Below are 21,865 nucleotides of genomic sequence, written 5' to 3'. Positions count from 1 at the left end.
AGACGAATGCTAAAATATTTAGTAGACAATTATTGATATTCACTGGCGGGTACGTTCTTCTACCCAGGGTAAACTTTATATGGGTAGATTTTGTTTCGTTTTCTTTTATTCGCCATGTTTTCAGCAAAAGTATTCTATCTAAGTGTGTTTGAAGGTTCTTTGATGCTATTATTGAATCTTCGTATGGTGGTAAGACAGCCTTGTCGGATGTATATATTGTCACAGTAATGTTTTTTTCAACCTACCTAAAATAATTTATTTTTCTATATTTTACTAAGGTCCTATTGAATAGCCCTCGTATTTCACAAAAATATAAAAATATTATGTCAAAAAAGATTAGTGTAAATGAAAGTTCAATAAAATAAATTACTTTAAACTTTTGAAAAGCCTTGGAGTGTTATGTACTTCTAGAATTCAGACCCACCCTCATTCACGTTATTGAACAGGTCTCAGGGGAACACCAGGTGCCTGGGGACGAAGTCTGCAACGACCTCATTCGCCCATAAGTTTAATACTTTCACTTCACTTTCCAGACTTTCTCCATTACAGAGTCTATATACATCTATCATAAGTTTTCTATCTCACCAAATAATTACACAACTTCATTTCATCTTTTTTTCTCTAGTTCTCCACATATTCTGTGTCTGTTATTTAGGTTTCCTAGAAACAGTTCCCCACTTTCTGTCATTTACCAACAATTTGTTTCTTCTCTATATGTTAGCCTCACTTCGATCTGTATTTAAATAATTATATCTACTACTGTGTTATAATAACATATGTCTTCCATTTTTTCCATTATGTTATTATGTTATTTCAAACATTTTTTCACGAAATGTTATTAAATATCTTTAATAGGAAACCTAAATAACAGACACAGAATATATGGAGAACTAGAGAAAAAAAAGACGAAATGAAGTTGTGTGATTATTTGGTGAGATAGAAAACTTTAAAACATATACATATATATGTATTTAAAACATATATATATATATATATATATATATATATATATATATATATATATATATATATATATATATATATATATATATATATATATCCGATCAGAACACTATATCCAATATATTCAGGAGTAAGTTAAGAGTACTGACTACTATTGTCACTTCTGTATGTTACTGATCTATCCGCGATAAAAATACTACGACTACACGCAGACGACACAGCAATCTTATAATCTTACGAAGACCTAATATTAGTATCAAGGAGACTCCAAATATACCTTAATAAAACACAATTGTGCCGGGTTGGTTGGACCAGTGGTAAAGGCGATAGGACGGTCTATCTATTGTTGTGATAGTCGCTGGTTCGAATCCTGCTGGGACGTGGTCGTAAATTTATGTTTGTGATTGTTTAATATTTGTGATTATCCTAGGCAAGAGTATAAAATCCGACAAGGAAATGATCCGGATCACGCCAGTAACCAGGTTGGGTAAGACCGGATGACTTCTGGCATGATTTCTAAGTTGGACACTCGTCAGTCGGTAGGGTTAATGCCGAGGACCGTGGTTCGGAGCCCACATTAAACAGTAGGTCCAGTCCAGATAAGCCCTCGTTGGTAGAAAGGAGACTTTAAAAAATATATTTAAAAAAACAATTGTGGCTCAAAACTTGGTGTATTAAAGCCAATGAAACAAAATCTACCCACGTAACATTTGGCTTTCGTAGAAGAGTATGCCCATCAGTGAATATTAATAATTGCTAACTCCTGAAATTATTCTTAGATAATAGGATATTGTTGTTCAAATCAATACAATCAATAGGTCCATTTAGTTCAAATGTTCATTTAGTTCAACTATGGGAAACTTCTAGCAAATCGAACACAGCTGCCATTCAAAGATCACAAAGTATTGCGATGCTATAGTCGATACTCCACATTACAGTTTTTACAGTTTTAAAAGTGCAATTTTAAATCCAATTCTCACAAATAACTATATTTATTCAGAGGGTTTTTGTCTCTTTAATCTCAGGGCAAGTCCACTGTTGTCGAGCAGTTGTAGTACTTGTAATATGTTTTTGTGATCACGCAATCTTTCTTGATACTTTTTCGCAAATCCTTTAATTTATTCTCTGGCCTTTGGTATACTTAGATCTTTGTGGATGTCCCCATTTCTAATATACATAGGACATTATTGGTAAGTTTGGATCATGCCAAACATTAGATTTTTTCTGGCATCGCCATAATTGCACCCCGTGGGTCCACACTGACAAGATTTGCTTGTGTAATAAGAGTTTATTGTGAAGCGCTAATTTTGATTATCATCTAAGCAACCACCACAATTTTTTGTGTCTCTAATGCATAATGAGTATAATTTAAGGTGTTACTGTTATGTATTTTAAAACAGTGTCAGTGTTACGTGTAAGATTTTAGTTTACTGATCATGTATGTCATGTATATAGTAATTATCATTAGAAATAGTTTTTGCATAGTTGGGCCGATTATTGAGCTATTAAGGTTAATAATAATAAAATGTATATACAATACAACAGTATATATTTTATCATATATCACCAGATCTATGAAAATGTAATTACAAATATGCTTAAATACGTAGTTCTAATTTACATTCCGTACTTACTGAATATACTTTCTACCGGTACTTATATTCACACATGGTCTTGATGTACAGCAATTCAACATATATGCCAAGAGATTCGTTGAAGATATTCATTGACTTATGTGGGACTACTCACTAGAAATCACCTCACCAAAAACGCCAAAGTCTTTTGCCGGTTTTGTTGTGGGTTGAGATGTTGGATTTGTTGGTTTAAGGCGACTCCATTGATTACTATAATTTTTGTACTTATTTTAAGGATACAGTGAAAATGCCTCAATTAGACAGTTGAAGCGTTATCGAATGTCCCATGATAGGTCTGAGCGTTATTTCTGATGGTAATAATGGAGTAGCCCTTTCTTAATGAAGGTCATTGAATATTATTAGCGTAGCTAGTGATGGACGATATTTTCTGTTTCAGTGATGATTTTTTTGAAGTGACAAACATTAGTTATTTAAAAACCAACGAGAATTTACATTGGGTCCTAATTCTTTGATATTGAATATACGACTTTTACTTTTTAGACATACGTTATATCGTAATTGCTATAGTTCATTTTACTTCTTGGCATAATTTATTAAGCTTTCATAGCTTCTGTAGTTTAGGTTCGAATAACATTGACCACATATTATAGGCAGTCGCGTGAGATAAACTTAACATTACAGTGTATGTCAAGAAAATGTCAGTAAATATGAATTTGTGTTTGAAGTAGGTATGAATGAAATAATAAATATTATAAAAAAAATTATTGCAAATAATGTGTAATTTTGTAGTTTTCAAAATTCTACACTAGATAAAAAATTATAATATTAATTTATTAAGCTTTTTATAAGCATGCAAATGACATTCAAAAGATGTAAGAGATATGAAAGTTTCCAACTAAAAACGAAGGTGATTTTCAAAAAGGTCTGTTATTTGTATGTTTGCATGTCCTGATTGCGAAAAGGGGAAAGTGGTGCATTCCAAGCATAACAACGATTGTTAAAGCGCGATTAGAAGATTAAAAGGCGGCGAATGCACGCAACACACGGGTTTTGATCGATTTTTTAATTTGGATAAAGTAGTTGGTTCTCAAATGAAACCGGGATTAAATAACTCGAAATTAAGCTACTCTCAGTTATTCTTACAGTTTCGATATAATTATATATTGTATATATTGTTTATAAAAAAATGTTATTTTTAGTTCAAGATCTCGTGGACGTTGGATATACGTCATTTAAAAAAAGATGAGTTTTTTTTTCTACGGATATACATTACTTCCAATGAGAACAATTGGCTCTTTTGCAATAAGGCATTAAATTGAGCGATAAATTGAGAGTTCTTAATATTGTTTACAATTGTTAGAAACTTTATATGGTAGTATATACGGTTTTAAAATGTAATTGAGGATTATTCAATCTGAATTTGATATATGGTGTTTGGGCAATTATTTGAAGCTGTTTGTTTACAAAGCTTTATGTCACGTGGAAAGGGGTCAAAAATGTTTTTCATCAATTTCGCACATTCTCAGCATTTTGAAATTGTGTGCAAACCAAGCCATGCTGTATCGATCTGAACAATTGGTTATCTGTTGAGTATGTTGAGTTCAGCAGCAGTTCCCATTGGAGTTGAAATACAACTTCACAACTCTTGTAGAGTGTAGCCGGGAGCCGTCAAGGAAGATGATAACTTGGTTATTTGCTATTGCTGGCCTTGTTTGCGCTAATATATCGTTCAATTTGTTTAGCTCCTAAATCTAAACACCATTTGAAGTAATAGTTTTATTGGGTTTTACCTAATCCTACTACGTACATAGCAATATTTTATGGTTATGAATATATGCTGCTTCGTTGTCGATGTGGACTTATAACATTTTAAGTTTGAGATTGTTGTAGTATATGTATTTTTTCCATTAATCACAATACACTATAGAAAAATCTTCTTTTTTTGCTTGGCAAGCAAAGAAACCGTGATGTTGAAACGGATTTAAATGGCATTTCAAATTAATTCTTTTGAATCTCCATTATTTTATGTAAACCTCTGAAAACAGTTGCCTAAAAGTTTTTTGTGATTTTAATTTGGGTTTTTGTGCAAAAAGTCTTGTAATTCATTGTCTTCGATGTTTATTTGCCCTCCAGGTCATCCCTTGTCATTAACATCAAAATCAATGGATTAAAAAACCGATTGAGTTATGACGACACAACATCACCATAAGTTTGTAAACGTATTTGATGGGCTTGTGTTTGACAGCAAATCAAACAACATAAGTAACGAACGTAGAAAATTCAATTTTAAGCATTCCACGATTAGCAACTGTATACATTTAATAGCTTAATATTTGAACACTGAACATAATAATTGAATTACTTGAGCTATCTGGCAAGTAATATTAAAAACTCAGGTGTTATAATATGATAATTTTGCTTTACCATTTGTTACCTCTTATCTATGAAGGTCACTGTAATCGATTTTTTATATCAAGCCAATTCTTCTAACCTACATTTGGAATAAACATTTCAGCTTTTGTTTTATATATTGACATAGGTGAAGATTTGTGGCATCGGTTTGACGTTGGCCTTAAAAAATTTGGTTGAAGTCACATAAAAGTCAAAACATACTTTTGAACCAGTTAATATACTCATATATAATAATTATTAAGTATCGTTTTACGTTAGTCTTAAACACGATATAAAAGTAATTTTTTTTAACTTTGTGAAGTAGAATGATATAAGAAATGTTGTTTACGCATAATAACACGAAATAAGTTGATATAATTAAATAACATTATGTAGGTTGAAATTTATTTGTGTTTTTATTTATAATTAGTTTATTTATAACCTATTAGGTGCGGCGCCTAATCACAAAGGATTTCTAACAATAATGTCAAGGTTGTCATATTTACGTAAACTTTAATGTTTCAAGGAAATTTGACCTGTTTGGGCTAAAAAAGAACAGTTTTGTGAAATTAGTTACAAGTTAAAGCTTATAATAAGGAGTTCATAGTAATTTCGGAAGTTCATACTTATCTATAACATCGATGATTATTCCATTGATAATTTATATATATATATATATATATATATATATATATATATATAAATTGATATTTTATTGATAATTTATATATATATATATATATATATATATATATATATATATATATATATATATATATATATATATATTTAAATTATCAATGGAATAATCATCGATGTTATAGATAAGTATATTATTAATTATTAACTTGATACGAAATTATTTCTAAATTTGCATATAATAATTTGGTTATTGGCTCTTAGTTATTACTAGAAAAAGGAACAATAATAATGTATATTTATCTAAATGCTATTACTAGCTTCTACCTAAGGATTATTTTAGATTAATAAACAAAGTGTTTAATCACAAGGTTACAGGCCATGTTAATTGATTGATTACACTTGAACTATCGAAACATTTTTTCTCCGTGAATGATTAATTACGTTTCAAATTTATTTTGCTAGTTAGTGTTCAATGTAAATTTATATAATAAATCTTATCCAATCATGTCTTGTACTGATTTGTAATATTTAAAAATAGAATTTATATATTGTTTATACTCTATAAGTATAATGAAGATTTATTAAACTTTAATATAAATAGTATGTGAAAAAATTATAGAATGATTAAAGGTAAAATATTAGTTCAAGTGTTTTTAACAGATATTTTATTCAAGGAGATAACCATCATCAAAAGAAATGTACGATGACCTTAAAATTAAATACATTCATGAAGTTATCATAACATAAGATTCATACCAACGTGGAAGCTGTCTATTGTATGAGAAGATTGAAACAAGTGAAACCACACGAGCTGGTATAAAGTGTTAAGTTTAGCTTAATTTAAATTTTGGTTTTGGGATAATGATGTCTCCAAAAATTTTTATTTGCTTAGCGTTCGCATCTTACAATAATAAGTTCAAATCGTTGAAACACATATTTGTTAATTTTTTAAAATTTAGTTCATAGTTCCCATGATTATTAAAGGATTCATATCACAGTAACTCAGTAACTCATAGTTAAACCTTTCTCTCGCCGTTTTTCTACAGGTGGTATGCACATATTATATAAGAATTAGTCAATTTGCGTATTTAATTTTCTGCTTTAATTAAAAGACTTGAAGATTGAACAATTTTACTACAACTGTAACATGTTCAGGCGTTTGGTCGTTCCTTTATTCTCTTTATTCGTTATTAAACATAAACCAAGAGATGGCCAAACCCATGTTTAAACAAATATAAAACAAACAAAATAAAACTTTGGCTAGATGCCCCTTAGAGTTTGAGTGAGTATTTTAAAGATAGTTTAGATATATAAAGATAGATATTTTAGAGATATTGTATTTTAAACTTGCTAGTCTCTATTCACAAATTTTTATAGCAAATAAATACCTGAAGCAAATCAGTCAGACTTAGATGTAAATAATCCAGTAAATCGTATATTGATTTCAGAGTGTCGAGGATGCTATAACATAAACAGTGTTTAATTTAAGGAAAGTTGAGTGGATTCTAGGATAATAATGTACGATACAATGTAATATATAAATATTAAAATAATTTTTTAATTGTGTTTAAATATAATAGAATAATTTTTTCCGTTTGTTTGTAATCATAAACGAAAACACAGATGTGCTTGTGTGCAGACGAAAACACAGAAATAGAAATATGACTCTTGAATTAAATTGCTAAACGGACTTAATATTGATTCGAAATGATTAAAACAAAAAATTGATATTTAAGATCTATATTTCATACCAATATACTGATCAAAAACATATCAGGCAACGAATTTATCTAGAAAATTCATCAGTCATACTCCAAAACAGTATCGAAAATAGATTTCTGGTTAGTTCGACTTTTATAGAACGATAGAAGGATATATGACGGTGTACGGAACTGAAAGTGGTACAATTTCCTCAGCCCATAAAACCAGTCTCGTTTGTCAGGCCGTTTCCTGAGCCAAATTGAAAAATCGATGTAAACCGTGTATTGCGTGCATTCGTCGCCTCTTAATCTTCTAATCTCGTCTTAGCAGTCGTTGTTATGCTTAAAATGCCGTTACTCCACTATCGCCTTTTTAGTTCATGTTCACTTTAAATTGAAAATTTGTTTCGTTAGCCTTTATGCTAATGATTATGTAACGGTAGTACATCTAAAATGTGAATTTTTATTAGATTTTATATCGTGTTTCAAGTTTTAAACATTTAATGTTAAAAAAGTACATAAACATTTTAACTTTGTGCTAAAAATATCGGTAATGATGTAATGTTAAAATCATGTATGCATGATGTAATGGTAATGAGGAAAATATAAGGTTAGGATATTTTGGGCTTTAGAAATAGATCTGTAAGGGTTTTATTTTTAAATACATGTATTTTAATTTTATTCATTCTTTACCTAGAGGTCAATTGCTTCTGAACCTTATGGTTCAATCTTTTACCGAGTAGATGAATTATTAATTATTGTTAAATAAAAATATCGGTAATGATGTAATGTTAAAATCATGTATGCATGATATAATGGTAATGAGGAAAATATAAGATTAGGATATTTTGGGCTTTAGAAATAGATCTGTAAGGGTTTTATTTTTAAATACATCTATTTTAAGTAAATATTTTAATTTTATTCATTCTTTACCTAGAGGTCAATTGCTTCTGAGCCTTATGGTTCAATCTTTTACCGAGTAGATGAATTATTAATTATTGTTAAATAAAAATATCGGTATTGATGTAATGTTAAAATCATGTATGCATGATGTAATGGTAATGAGGAAAATATAAGGCTAGGATATTTTGGGCGTTAGAAATAGATCTGTAAGGGTTTTATTTTTAAATACATTTATTTTAAGTAAATATTTTAATTTTATTCATTCTTTACCTAGAGGTCAATTGCTTCTGAACCTTATGGTTCAATCTTTTACCGAGTAGATGAATTATTAATTATTGTTAAATAAAAATATCGGTAATGATGTAATGTTAAAATCATGTATGCATGATGTAATGGTAATGAGGAAAATATAAGATTGGGATATTTTGGGCTTTAGAAATAGATCTGTAAGGGTTTTATTTTTAAATACATCTATTTTAAGTAAATATTTTAATTTTATTCATTCTTTACCTAGAGGTCAATTGCTTCTGAGCCTTATGGTTCAATCTTTTACCGAGTAGGTAATTATTGTTAAATAAGTTATAAGTGATAATTGATGAGTCGAATACATTAAATACACTAAAATATCGGATTTTATGTTCAATCAAGAAAATACTTGTTCAATAGGTGTACTCAGTTATTCAGCAGATGTAAAAACTCAAGTAGTCAATCGAAGTCTGTCTAATTAAGGTAAAGTGATTGAGTTTCCCTCCATACCATGTATCCATTGGTCTTTTTTGTGTCGCTAAATTAAGATGTCACTACACAATGTCAGAAATATATAATTGTCAGACGACTAATAAGTTGACAAGTTGTTGATTGTTGTTGCAAATACTATAGAGTGTACAACAATGACCATCCCCATCACAGAATCACAGTGTATGGACCGAAACTAGTTAGCAACGAAAACAAGAAGGCGCCTTAATGCCAGAGACGGCAGAGTTTTAGAATTAAATCTAGTAACATATAAATGTACCGTCAGTAATTAAGTAATGTTAATTATCCTATTGTATTCTCAGACCTAGTAACATGTATTATGTTCTATGAATATAGATTCTTTGATGAGACAAGCATAAATATTATTTTTATAACAAATTTCATGTTATAAAATATTGTTGTACCGAAGTTTCGCATTGTTTGAAGTTGTATGTTGTAATGACATACATAGGAATGGGTTAATAATCGTATAAACTATATTTCTTTTGATAACAGTTTTTCGGTTTATACGGAAAATCAATTTAAATCTATCAATGTTGAATCATCTCATTCACTAGGGCGTCTTTTTTAAATTGTCATGATATATCAGAACAATTTAATAACAGAGTAAGTAACATATATGCAAATTTCTGCAAGCATCTATCAACATGAACACTAAGTACTAATGTATATATATATATATATATATATATATATATATATATATATATATATATATTAAGAAACGTATAGGGTTTAAAGCAAGAGCTTTCAATGAAAATTATTTTATGGAACGAAGTGGCTAGTTGTTGAATCGAGAGCACTAAAGTCACTGTCAGTTCAATTCTAGACTCTCACTAGAATTTGTTTATATACGTTATATTACTTGATTTGATTTGTCTGGAAATAATTGACAACTTGTTAACTGGACGTTACAGACAACACTGCCGAGCCAATATGGTTTAACATAACATAACTCATCATATCTCCCAATCAGACTAAACACAATGTTTTTTTTTTGAACAATCAGCGCTGAATCAGTTATGCTATATAGCACTTTCTTCCTAAATAAATGACCAAAGGGTGTCGTCGTTATCCCGTAATCCAGTTTGAACAACTTACAGTTGTTTTAAAACATTACAGTAAAATTATTTGTGATTATCGACTCTACTTTCGTCTTTTGGTTTGTTTTTGATGGTCTTCACAATTGCTCTGTTTTTATTATAATTTCCATAGCATAGCCTGTATGGAATGGTTTGCCAATTTTGGTGTTTTGGCTATACACCTTTCCAGAACCACAACCCAGACCAGCCACAGAAGCCTCTAACTCTGCCGTCTGAGTTACGCTACCTCATGTTTTTTGAGATTATCATACACTTATGTTATTGACACTGTTGTTTATTTTTCCATTACAAAATTGGGTCAAGATAAAAAGTTCTTGTGAGGTAGATACCAGTTGAATTACTTTTTATAAAGTATTGGAATTAAAGAGAAGAAACATAATCTATAGTACTAATTGCGTATGACTGATATTTGGAAACTGTTATAGTCTCGCACGTTAATCGCGATGCTTTAGGTAAATTCTACATTTCTCTCGGTGTGCAGTTAAGGAACAAAGCCAGGGTCGCAAACTATGGCGAAAGTGACATTTTAAATGAACGATGTAACGAAGTCCTAAGAAAGACATGTATCAAATCGTGGTCAGTTATCTGAAAAATAGGAGATTAACACTATCCCAGGACTGAACTGTTTCGGCCAGTCATCAATATTTGGTAAAACATATTCTTCCTAGTAGTGTCTTAGATTTATGTTGATATAACCTTGTGCTTTAGTTATCAAAATAAATGTTATCATTTACAATTTTATAATTATTTCGTACTCATTGTACAATATTCATGCCTTTATCTCAGGTTTCCTTCATTCATTGTATAAAATTATATTTAAAAAATAATTATGCTTATAAATTAATTTCATATGATTAGTAACAGATGATGTTAATGTACATGATGTATTCAGTACAACTTTAAGTTGAAGCCTCACTAATAGGCTTCACTTGTCAGTATGTTTCATTTCGTTGAAGTGTGAACAAATAATTTTTTCAGTGCTTCGAATTTGTCCGAATTTGTGTAAATCGCATATGCGGGAAGTTTTACTTTTTGTATCAATTTGAAGAAAATGTACACTGAAGATCGTAAAAATTGAACATGTAAATACTGTTTTCGACATTTTAAAAGTGGTGATTTTGACACCGAAAACAAAGAGCATACTGGACAGCCAAAAAAATTTGACGAGACGAGTATTTTAACTGCTGCTCCACCCGCCACACTCTCCAAACCTTGCTCCTTTTGAATACTACTTGTTGCAACATAGGATTCGTGACCTGTTTGAAATACAATGTATTTTGTAATTTGTTCTAATGATTAAGTCAAATCAAAAAAAAAAAGAAAAACTAGGTCGAATTTTGTTACTACTGTGATATTGATAATACTGTGACCAAATCGTGTTTTTAACTACTAACAAAGAATATTATTTAAGTATTAAGCATCGTATGTGCGAATTTATTCGCCATAAATAATGTCTGTATTTATCGCCCGAAAATTTTGAATTTTTTATCACGTTAATGTCTTTTCTTATGCAGCATTGATTTGCTGTTTTTTCATCAAAAATTCTACTCATATTCCATAACCATCTTGATCTAGCTTTGTCGGATTTCTAACTATTTTTTAATCTGCGAGGAATTGCGAGAATCGTTGCGACGATTAAGAGCCCATCTCAGAAATCGAATTCAAAAAATTACTCGAAGAATGTTAACAAATTAAATTGTTGATGATTAACCCACTTGTGCTTTGCTTTAAAAGTATTATTCTATTTTGATACTAGTATTATCTCGCTCAATCATCAATTGATTTCGTAATTGTTGCGATCTATATAATATTATACTTTGCTAATATTTTGATATTATTAAAGTAAAGTGATATTATAATTAATTTCTATGGTTTTAAAGGCTATGGACCTCGAAATGCAATTGAGGGCCGCAGAGGCCAGAAGGGCTGAACTGGAACGACAACACCAAGAAGCGTTATCCGTTCTGGCAGGATGTGGACCGGATACATTGGAAGCTCGACAGTCACGTGTTCGCGAATTGGAGAAAAAAATCGCCTTGGAAAATGTTAGGTAAATATTGCTACTTTTTATTTTAGACCTTGTATGTTTTGATATGGGGAATTTTTATTAGAAGACTAACTAATTCGGAAATAATGTTAGCAACTCTATCCATCGACTTGGTAGTAAGCTATGGTGCCTTGTCATACGCTGCAGTGTATTGTATCTTGGACAATGTGATATAAACATATCACTAACCCTGTAATGAATGTTGACATGCATATTTTATGATAGTTTTTTAATATTGGATGTTGGTTTGGTTGTTTGGATGTACCTGTTGCAATACCGAAAAGTACATAGTATATGCGAAAGTATTGAATATATTGTAATGTATTCTTGATCACTCAATGAATTTGAGAAAAAAGGTCGACATTAGTCAACAATATACTCTTTAAAAGTGATATATCGAACGTTCTTTATCGAACTTTTCAATGTTTTTGTTCTCAAAATTAGCTCTTTTCATTGGTAATTTTATTCCTTAAAAAATTTGACTGCAAAAATCGAGCGCCACATTTTGAATTCAATAAAATGTTATTTACATTTACCTCGAATGGAGTTTTCTTTTAGTTTCGGCAGATTTACCACTTATTATAGCGGATTATGGTTTAATGTAAAGTAAACTTTTGAAAATCTTAAACAAGCATTTTTAAAAAAATGCTAAAACGAACTGTATGGTATTCTGTACATACAGCTTCTATTTCATAATTTCGAGGAAAACATTCAAAAACTTTTAAAGAAATATGGACTCTTTTTGCATGTCCCTTTAGTTCACTATCTTCCTTGTTCTAATTTAAATTACACTCCTTGATAGTAACTGATACGGCTTTGACGCCATATATCGAAAATCAAGTGAGAGGTATGATATAGAGAATGTGTTTTCACATTTCCTTTTAATAATACTCTAATATTTTTGAGAGAGGTATGATTGAAGGACTTTATACAGTACTAGATTTGGTAATATACAGTTTATAGAGATTTCTAGAACAGTATAATTAATATTTTTATTTTTATAATTCAATTTTCATTTTTATATATATTTTTCAAATTATTATTTTCAAAAGTATTTATAATTTATTGCGCTATTGCGTTAAGAATCACAAGAGAAAATTTTTAATAGAAAAGACATATTCCATAGGTATATAAAAAGTTTTGCTGTTTTGTTGTACCTCCAATCAGCGACGCCTTCAATATTTGTTTAATATTAAACATTTATTATGTTATTAATTACATTCAGATGCGAAGAACTTCAACTGGAACTGACTTCAACCAACAGAACTCGCGGCATGACGTCTTCGGTTGGCCTTTCAGGCTTGGGCTCGAACATTGGAGCCGGCCATCAGTCTTGGTCTCAGAGCAAAGGTACAGAAATTGAAAAAATTATGGCTAAGATAGAGCAGGATAATCGAATTTTAGCTGAATTAGACCATAGTCGCAGTACCACGTTAGGTGAGTTTATTGTAGGATGGTGTAGATGAAATGCTTAGTGTCAATTAGTTTGTTAGATCAGTAGATGCTCATAACATATGATATTTATTATAATAACTGCCGTGTTTATAATAAAAAATTCTGAAGAAAGTACATAACAATGATGTTGAATATAAATTAATAATGTTTTATTTACTTTCAAATTATATAGAACGTTAATTGAAACATTTTCATTTCGGTTTCCTATAAATTCCATTTAGATGCATATTTTATGAACGAGTAATATTATGTAATATTTTAGATTGTTTAGTTCGTTAGATATTGATGTAATACGCTTTATAATATAATATTGATAGAGTGTTTCAAAATTGAATGAATCAATAACTTTTTAGGTTCATATAACATTATAATGTTAATTAGTAATATATAAATAATTATATTTTCAATATCATTTAATCAATTAAATATTTATTTATAATTTAAAGAAACAAGCAGTGGTTTATAGATACATACCTTCTTTGATTATTAGGTGCTTGTACGTATTTTGATCATTGATACATATTGGTGAAAAAGCGAAGTGTCACTGTAAATAACGTAATTGTTAATGGTTTTGACATTTATCTACATAAATTAATAGTTTTGCATTTAGCAATATTGAATTATTCGGTGTATATAGACGCTAATTATGAAACGTTCAACATTGCATTTTCAACATTTGTTACTTCTTTTGTTTGATTCTGCAGCCCGGACCTAACAAACACTATTGGTGATGCACTTACGATGATGCTGTTTCGTTATATTCCAATTGTCGCTTTTGATTTAAACAATTTCAAGAAGTCTAGAAGATTTTGGATTGGACGAAAATCCATTTCAAACTCTCTAAGAACTTTTAGATAACTTAACAGTTGATGAAAAAACTGTTTCTAGATTAAAAGGAGGGAAAATTTCCACCACATGAATTGACTGAAAATAGTATTTCGAACCATTTAAAATTCGCGATTCACTGCTTGTTAGACTAAAGTGAAAAGTTTTCTGTTGCGTTTTGTGACTAATTACCCAAAAATCTTTATTACAAACCCAAGCACAAAAAGTCATAGATTAGTCTAAGGGAATAGTTCCCTTGGACTAATACAATAATAAACTAAACTATTTATATTGAGACCGAAGCGACATACTCATGGTCATAGATTTTTGACGCAGTTTTGGATAAAAGACGCAAGATTATCCTCTCGTATGGTAACGTACGTTAGAGAGTTGTGAAGGACACAGTGTTGCACTCACCAGTCATAGCGCCTTCTGATTACCATTTGCTTAGATCGATGACAGGTATAATGAATCGAAGATTGAATTGCTACTAAACCAACATCGTTCTGTCAACACGGTATCGCTATGTTAGTTAATTTTGCTATGTTAAGATGGGAAAAAGCTGTAAAAAATTATGGAAAATATATTGATTAATTGGCCTTTTTAAATTGAAAATATGATCAGAATACATGCAACCTAACAATATTTTCGACATTGACCAAATTTCATAATATTACTAAGTATTCGGGATGCCAGCGGAAATCATTTATAGGAAGTACCATACCTAAAATATATGTATTTTAATAAATTTGGAAAGCTTGTAATTAAACATTATTGGTAAAAAATTATTGGTTCTTGATTCATTTATGAAAGAAACAATAAGTATGTATAAGAAAGAGGTAGATTTTTATTTTTTCTATAAAGTGGAATATTGCCTCCCTGTGATTGCTGTGGTTCAGTAGAGCATCATCGCTGTGTAAGCTTTTAAGATCCTTAACAAGACCCAGTTGGTGTTAGATCTCGGTTAGAAAATTTAAAAATTTACCATTGCACATTATTGATTTAGGTCAGGGACTAGCTACAAGTGTGAGTTCTCATGCTTTAGGAGAGTGTAGTCCACCGATTTCTCCGATAACCATGTCCCATACCACGCCAAGTATATATCCAACAAGTACCAGCTTGAGCGGTCAACATGCTTATAATGCAGGTATGGTACATATGTTGTACTGATATTACCATATTTCTTAATAACTACGTACACTTATTAGATAGTAAGCCAACACAATTAATGAAATATCTTCTATAATATAAATATTTTTCTAGTAAATTTTAAATTGTCTTTTTATTGTATGCATTAAAATCTGATAGTTCTGACAAATAATTCTGTCCTTTACGATCATATATTAAAAATCCTGCTATTATTTTTTAACATTTTAGTAATGTTTACACAATTATTTCATTTTTCAGTTTCAGATGGTTTTATCTTCTGTGTGTCATATTTTTGTTATTTGTAAATCTACTTTCAATTAAACATAAAAACTCGAGAATTGTTTTCAATATAAAATTGTTCTCTATAGAGTGTACATGTACCAACACGTAAAGTTCCTGCATTGTAAAGTTTATATAATATAGCGCTTGTATCTTTAAAGATAACTAAATATAATTATTTCATGAACATTCTGAAATATTGATACCGTGACTTTATCAACTGAAGATACTGTATTTGGCAACAATTTGGAACCGATTCTGTTCTTTTAGTCCAATTCAATTGTTTTTTGTCTTAATTGTCATGGGCCAACTTTTTCATAATTATTACTCGTTCTATATTTTGGGCTTTATTGCTGAGAAACCTAGTAAAATTATCAAATAATTCATCTCATGTACATCTCAGTTATATCGATATTTTTAGTCAATATGTGACAGTATTTTATTTGACATGAATGTGTTTTGGTTGTTCTCCGTAATGTCTTGTGTGTTTATCTCTTATGTTCTTTTTGGAAGTCCCAAAATTGCCTTGATGTTTGATGTTTGGGACTGCCAAAATAATCCCTTAACAGTAGAGTTGTCGCTAATCTTACGCCACATTGTTAATAGAATACAATTCCTAGTAAATGCATTGTAAATTTTAGAACAATTAGATTAGTTTCTTGTGAAAGCATAGTTAACTAACAATATTATTTAGTTACTAAAAATAATACAATTGTCGCCAGGTCACACACAATTAAAAAGGCCACACATTCCAGAAAGTCCATTTTGAACGATTTTCTGTAGTTTTGAAATGTTGGTGACTTAATATTAGTTTTGCCAAACATAGATATATTATTATCTCGAACTGAACAAAAAACTACAATTTAAAGTTTTATCCCACATTTGTATACAAGGATTGATACAGTTATGGACTTTCAGAAAAAATTTCATGTTTTATACTGAACGTTAAGTATTATGTGACTGCATGTATTTTGATCATCGGTATTTGTTGATGAAAATAAGATAAACCTAATCTAACTATTAAAATAGATTTTTCTGATATTTATTTACATAAAGTAACAATGTTTTATTTAGTATTATTACGTTATTCAGTATATATACATGTTAATCATGAAACAATCAAAGTTGCATTTTCGACATTCATTATTTTTGTTGTTATAAATAAATCTTTGTTGTTGTTGTCACTCATAAAGAACGGCCTGGAGGACCAAAAAAGGGTCGAAGACAATGAATTGTAAGGTTGAATGTCTTCTGTGCATATGGTGGCAGCAAGGTGTAGTGCATTGTCAGCTACTAAAATCTAATTATACTGTTAGTGCAGATGTCAGAAGAAGTCCGAAAATGGGTCGTTGTATACATTACTTCCCAACCAATATTGTTCGTTCGACACGGTATCGCAATATTACCAGGAAGATGGAAAACAGTTGGAGAAAATGATATATTTTTATATATATGTATCAATATATGCTATTTTAAAGTGAAAAAATGATCAGATTACATGGAAGCATCTAATAATAAGCCAGTACTACATTTGTGAACCAACATCATGGTCATTTTATTATTTAATTGTGATTGTTGGATTAGTTTCAATGGTTTGGTGAGCTTTAGTCATCTGGTTAGAATTCTTACGCTTACGTCAGATCACATTGGACGTTGGAAATTTACATATTGATAAGGGGTGACGATTTCTTTTAGGTGATTTTTTTATAGATGTGTGTATAACGTTAAAGGACAGAATTATTCTAATTAAGACGCACATGAAAGTAAAATATTCTAGGATTATCGTATCATATAGGATATATGATAAAATATGCTTTTATTGAATTGAATTGCGCAGTATATTAAAAATCAAGTAGGTGACGCCAGCATTAAAACTCGACATACTTAGCTGACACGACAAATTCATAAAGTTGCAATATAGCTAACACCGTTTCGCATTTTAAAACTTTTTCCCTTCGGGACCTCTTCGTCGACTTTCTTTTCGTTTTTATTTTGCTGCATGATAGTTGAATTTGCAGTCTCACTACACGATGCATCTAAAAATCTCTCGCATTTTCGAGGTCGTTATTTTTTCGCGCTTCTTTTTCTGGTTTTTCCAATTAAGGACATGAAAAAACTTGATGTTATAATGAAATAATTTGAGCTTTGAAATAAAAAAAAAACGCGTCAGGAAGAACTTTTTTTAACTATCTGTAAAAATATTTTACGGTTTTCTGACGAAGTTTTTTTGTTTCGTCAATTTTAAATTTGTTTATTTAGTTTTAGTTAATTGTAAACAAAATGTGATTTTTTTAAATCGCCAATTTGTCGTGAAAGCCAAAGCTAATATAGGATATCTGATTGAAGCGTATAGAATGGGTTCTGTTGGAAGTGATATGCTTACATCAGTAAAATTAAAATTTCGAAAAACATCTCAAGTTAGGGTCGGAAGTTTTTATGATAGCTTGAGAAAAATATAATTGAAATAATTGAAATAACTGTAATAATTTTCATTGTTGAACAATCAGGAAATATAACATAGGAGCAGAATCACAAAATTATATAAAATAATTCTCACTTTATTAAGCAATATTACCTGTATATGTGGTACTACTTTGTATTTTTGTTTTTTTTATTTTATATATATTTTAAAGTCTCCTTTTACCAACTATGGGTTTATCTGGACTGGACCTACGGTTTAATGCTTTACTCGGCATTAAACGTACCGACTGGCGAGTGATCAACTTAGAAATCATCCCAGAAGATGCCCGGTCTTACTCCGCCTGGTTACTGGCGGTTACTGGGATCATTTTTACTTGTCGGATTTTGCTAGATCTTGCCTAGGACAATCGCAAATATTAAACAATCACAAACATAAATTTACGTCCATGTCCCAGCAGGATTCGAATCCGCAACTAACGCAACAGTCGGTGGGCTGTCCTGTTGCCTCTACCACTGCGCCAATCAAGCCGGCTGTATTTTTGGTGTTATACTATCTGGTTCCTATCAGCACGAAGTAGAAGGCACATATTCGTCTGTTTCAAAACCATTTGTGGAGAAACATGTGTTATAATTTTCAGTTTTCAAACTTTTCAAATCAACTTCCTCCGAAAGAAATAAGATATTTATACTTACTTCTAATTTTTATGAAAATTTTAATGTGGGCTGAGCAACGGCTGATTTCAATATTTTACTTGGCTATTTTACTTTCCGGTATTGTTAATAGAAATGATCAGTGAATATACACATATTATGTATTTCAATTCAATTATCGACGTAGATTTTAATGAAAGATGAAGAAAGGAATTTCATCTTGGTTATGCAATGATGTTCCACATTTGGGTCCATAATTATCTGGTCGGCCTGAAATACAAATAATAAGCCTTCTTGTTTGAAAACTTCATGCAGGAGATCATAAGATGTTTCCTAAAGTTTATCATTATTTACTTTTAAAAACTTTCAATTTTGTGAACCTACACATCATGAAAAATAACAGTCATATTATGATTTTGCTTTTAAACAAATAATATTGATCTTAAATGCTACAAAAATAATGTCATAATAACACATTTCCTTACAATTATAAACAATAATAAAAAAACAAATATAATTTGTCACAAAATTTCAAATCGAATGAAAATCTATAATTATTTTACCTCCGACCATCTAGTAATTCGGACTCGCAAAAAATGGTTACAGGTGTGACTATTTAAGTTCTTATTCTATATTTCTAAGTTTTGCGAGTGAAACTATTCGTAACACTGACAGTGATACTTTGTATGGGAAAATAAAATTGTTGTTTTTTCTATTCTCATTTCAATTTTCCAAATCTTCTCCAGATCTTCTCGAGTGACGCATGACTAACAAACAACAATTCATTTTCATATACATATAAGATAAAATATATAATATTATATGAAACTAAACAGAAAAATATGATTTAAATTTTTATTTAATAATTAATTAGCTGCCCTGATCTATACAATAATTGATACAGCGCCCCAATAAAAACAAATCTAACACAAAATTATATAGTTTAATTAAATTTTAACATGTAGTGTATTTTTTTATATTTAGTTTTTTCATTTCAACAAGTGACATTAATTTATTGCCTGTTCATACTAGATTCTACTTGTATAAAATAAAGAGCTTGTATAAATTAAAATAAAATAATATATTACTTAGGTAAGTTACATTGTTTTCTACAGGTACTTTAAGCGGAACAACTGGGACCTATCCTGTTAGTGTTGGTAGTTACAACACAACTTTTAACAGCTTAGGTCATCATTACACCAGCGCCAACAAATCACTTATGGGCACAACGGGTCTTAATAGTCTTGGACATCATCAGATCGGCATGGGTGCTACAGGAATTGGTCAGACATCTGTTTTAGGTAATGCTTTTTTAAAATATTTATGATTTTAATATTTTATGATTTTCTTGTCTGCATAGGTTCGTCTTTGGGACAGCCACTTTCAACAATAGGTACAAACGTTATGGGTAATGTTTCACTTCCATCTACAGGACTGGGAACGTCGATAGTACCACCAAGTAACTATGCAACCAGTTCCATTTCCAATACCACATTTTCGAATCCACTGGTTTCTGCTAATCCAAGTAGAGTGTTAGGTAAGTAGTTGTTATTATGGTTAAAAATATGTTTTGGTAGAATTTTTATTTATTAATATATTTGTATATATTTGTATAATCCTCAGGAAAATTATAAAAGAAACTACTTACTATAATATGTAAGAAATTACTTACAAATTGTTAAATCGAGTATCTCAAATTATTTATCGAATCGTCAGTCACAAGTTTAATCACTGTTTAGAGTTACTGTGTGAATTCCATTTTTTAAAGAAGAATAGTTTCAAAATAAAGTAGTTATAATATAAGCCTCCCCGTGAATAATTCAAAAAACTTTAAAATTGCACTTGAAGATACACATGTTATTATAATCGTCGATGTTTTTTTTGGTTCTACACGCCATTCTTCGCCATTGACATCAAAATTATCACTTTTATCGTTAAAACCAAAACCGACAATTAGGATATGATGGAGTAACATCATAATAACAGCATATTCAAATCTAACAACAAAAGTATAACAATAATTCATAATTTCATAACATTACAGTAATAGTAACTCAATAATACTAAATGAAAAACTGTTATTTTATGTAGAGAAATGTCAAAACCATAAAGTTTTACATTTATGTTAGGTTGTTTATTATTTTTATATTATTATCTAGCATTTTTATCAATAGATATCGCTGATCAAAATATATGCAAGCAGTTAATATATTGAATAATATTATAAAATGGACTCTGATCTTAAATATAGCCTTCCTATATATTATTTCCTTAATATATTATTTTCTATAGCCTGATCTTATTATTCAAGTAACTTTTATATTGTACTATTAAAATATAATATAAAGTATGACAATGTAGGAAAAGTCTAGCCTTAACACTCCAGATTGTTCAGCATGAAAACATAATTGGTATTGGATTCGGTGTCGGATTTATTATTTTAGTTCCAACTTTTTTATCGAAAATGGCTCAAATGTTAGAACATTAACGAGACAATTTATTCTCTTATAACATTTGACATTGAATTTGATCTTTTATTCGCTTTATAAAGCATGAAAATAATTAAATGGTTGGATAAAATTAAATTACATTTTAATCTGGAATATTCCTCGTTATTTTAGTTGTTACTAATGTTAATTACTTTTTCTTGCTTGATAATCATCCATTTCATAACGGTATTAAAAACGCTAAGTTTTAAAAGAAAATCTCTGTCAGACTCCATAATTGTTCAGCATCAGCATGAAAATATAATTAGAGAAGGATATGGGTTTTCGGTTTTGTTATCGAGCTTCAAACTTTTTAACTGATTTGGCAGGGAACAGCTCTTGTGTTTGGGAATTATAATGAATCAATTTATTCTTCTAGCTTATCTGAATATCTATTGGAAACCGTCCAATTCAACAACAGGTTTCGAGCGGGCTAGACTATTAGGGTTTGCCAATTCAAAAGCCTTCATTTTATTTCGAAGCTTTTGATATGTGCGAA

General features: G+C 30.0%; 1 protein-coding gene across 14 annotated transcripts in view; it reads left to right on the top strand.

Annotated features, from left to right (window-relative positions):
- The window catches only part of Rbp (RIMS binding protein), a 78,311-nt gene that overhangs the window by 19,362 nt on the left and 37,084 nt on the right, over positions 1–21,865 (top strand). For 12 of the 14 annotated variants that reach the window (XM_076398610.1, XM_076398606.1, XM_076398605.1 and 9 more), the window contains exons 2-6: positions 11,934–12,103; positions 13,326–13,537; positions 15,387–15,527; positions 19,996–20,181; positions 20,241–20,417. In XM_076398610.1, the coding sequence (XP_076254725.1) occupies positions 11,934–12,103; positions 13,326–13,537; positions 15,387–15,527; positions 19,996–20,181; positions 20,241–20,417 (886 nt within the window). The remainder of the gene's footprint in view (positions 1–11,933; positions 12,104–13,325; positions 13,538–15,386; positions 15,528–19,995; positions 20,182–20,240; positions 20,418–21,865) is intronic. The other 2 variants (XM_076398607.1, XM_076398612.1) reach the window with 2 other exon arrangements.

The sequence above is a fragment of the Rhynchophorus ferrugineus genome, unplaced genomic scaffold, assembly GCF_030347505.1.
Source record: "Rhynchophorus ferrugineus isolate W39M unplaced genomic scaffold, kcgeb_rfMv2 rfM3, whole genome shotgun sequence".
NCBI classification, from domain to species: Eukaryota; Metazoa; Arthropoda; class Insecta; order Coleoptera; family Curculionidae; genus Rhynchophorus; species Rhynchophorus ferrugineus.
This window is presented reverse-complemented; position numbering and strand designations above follow the sequence as displayed.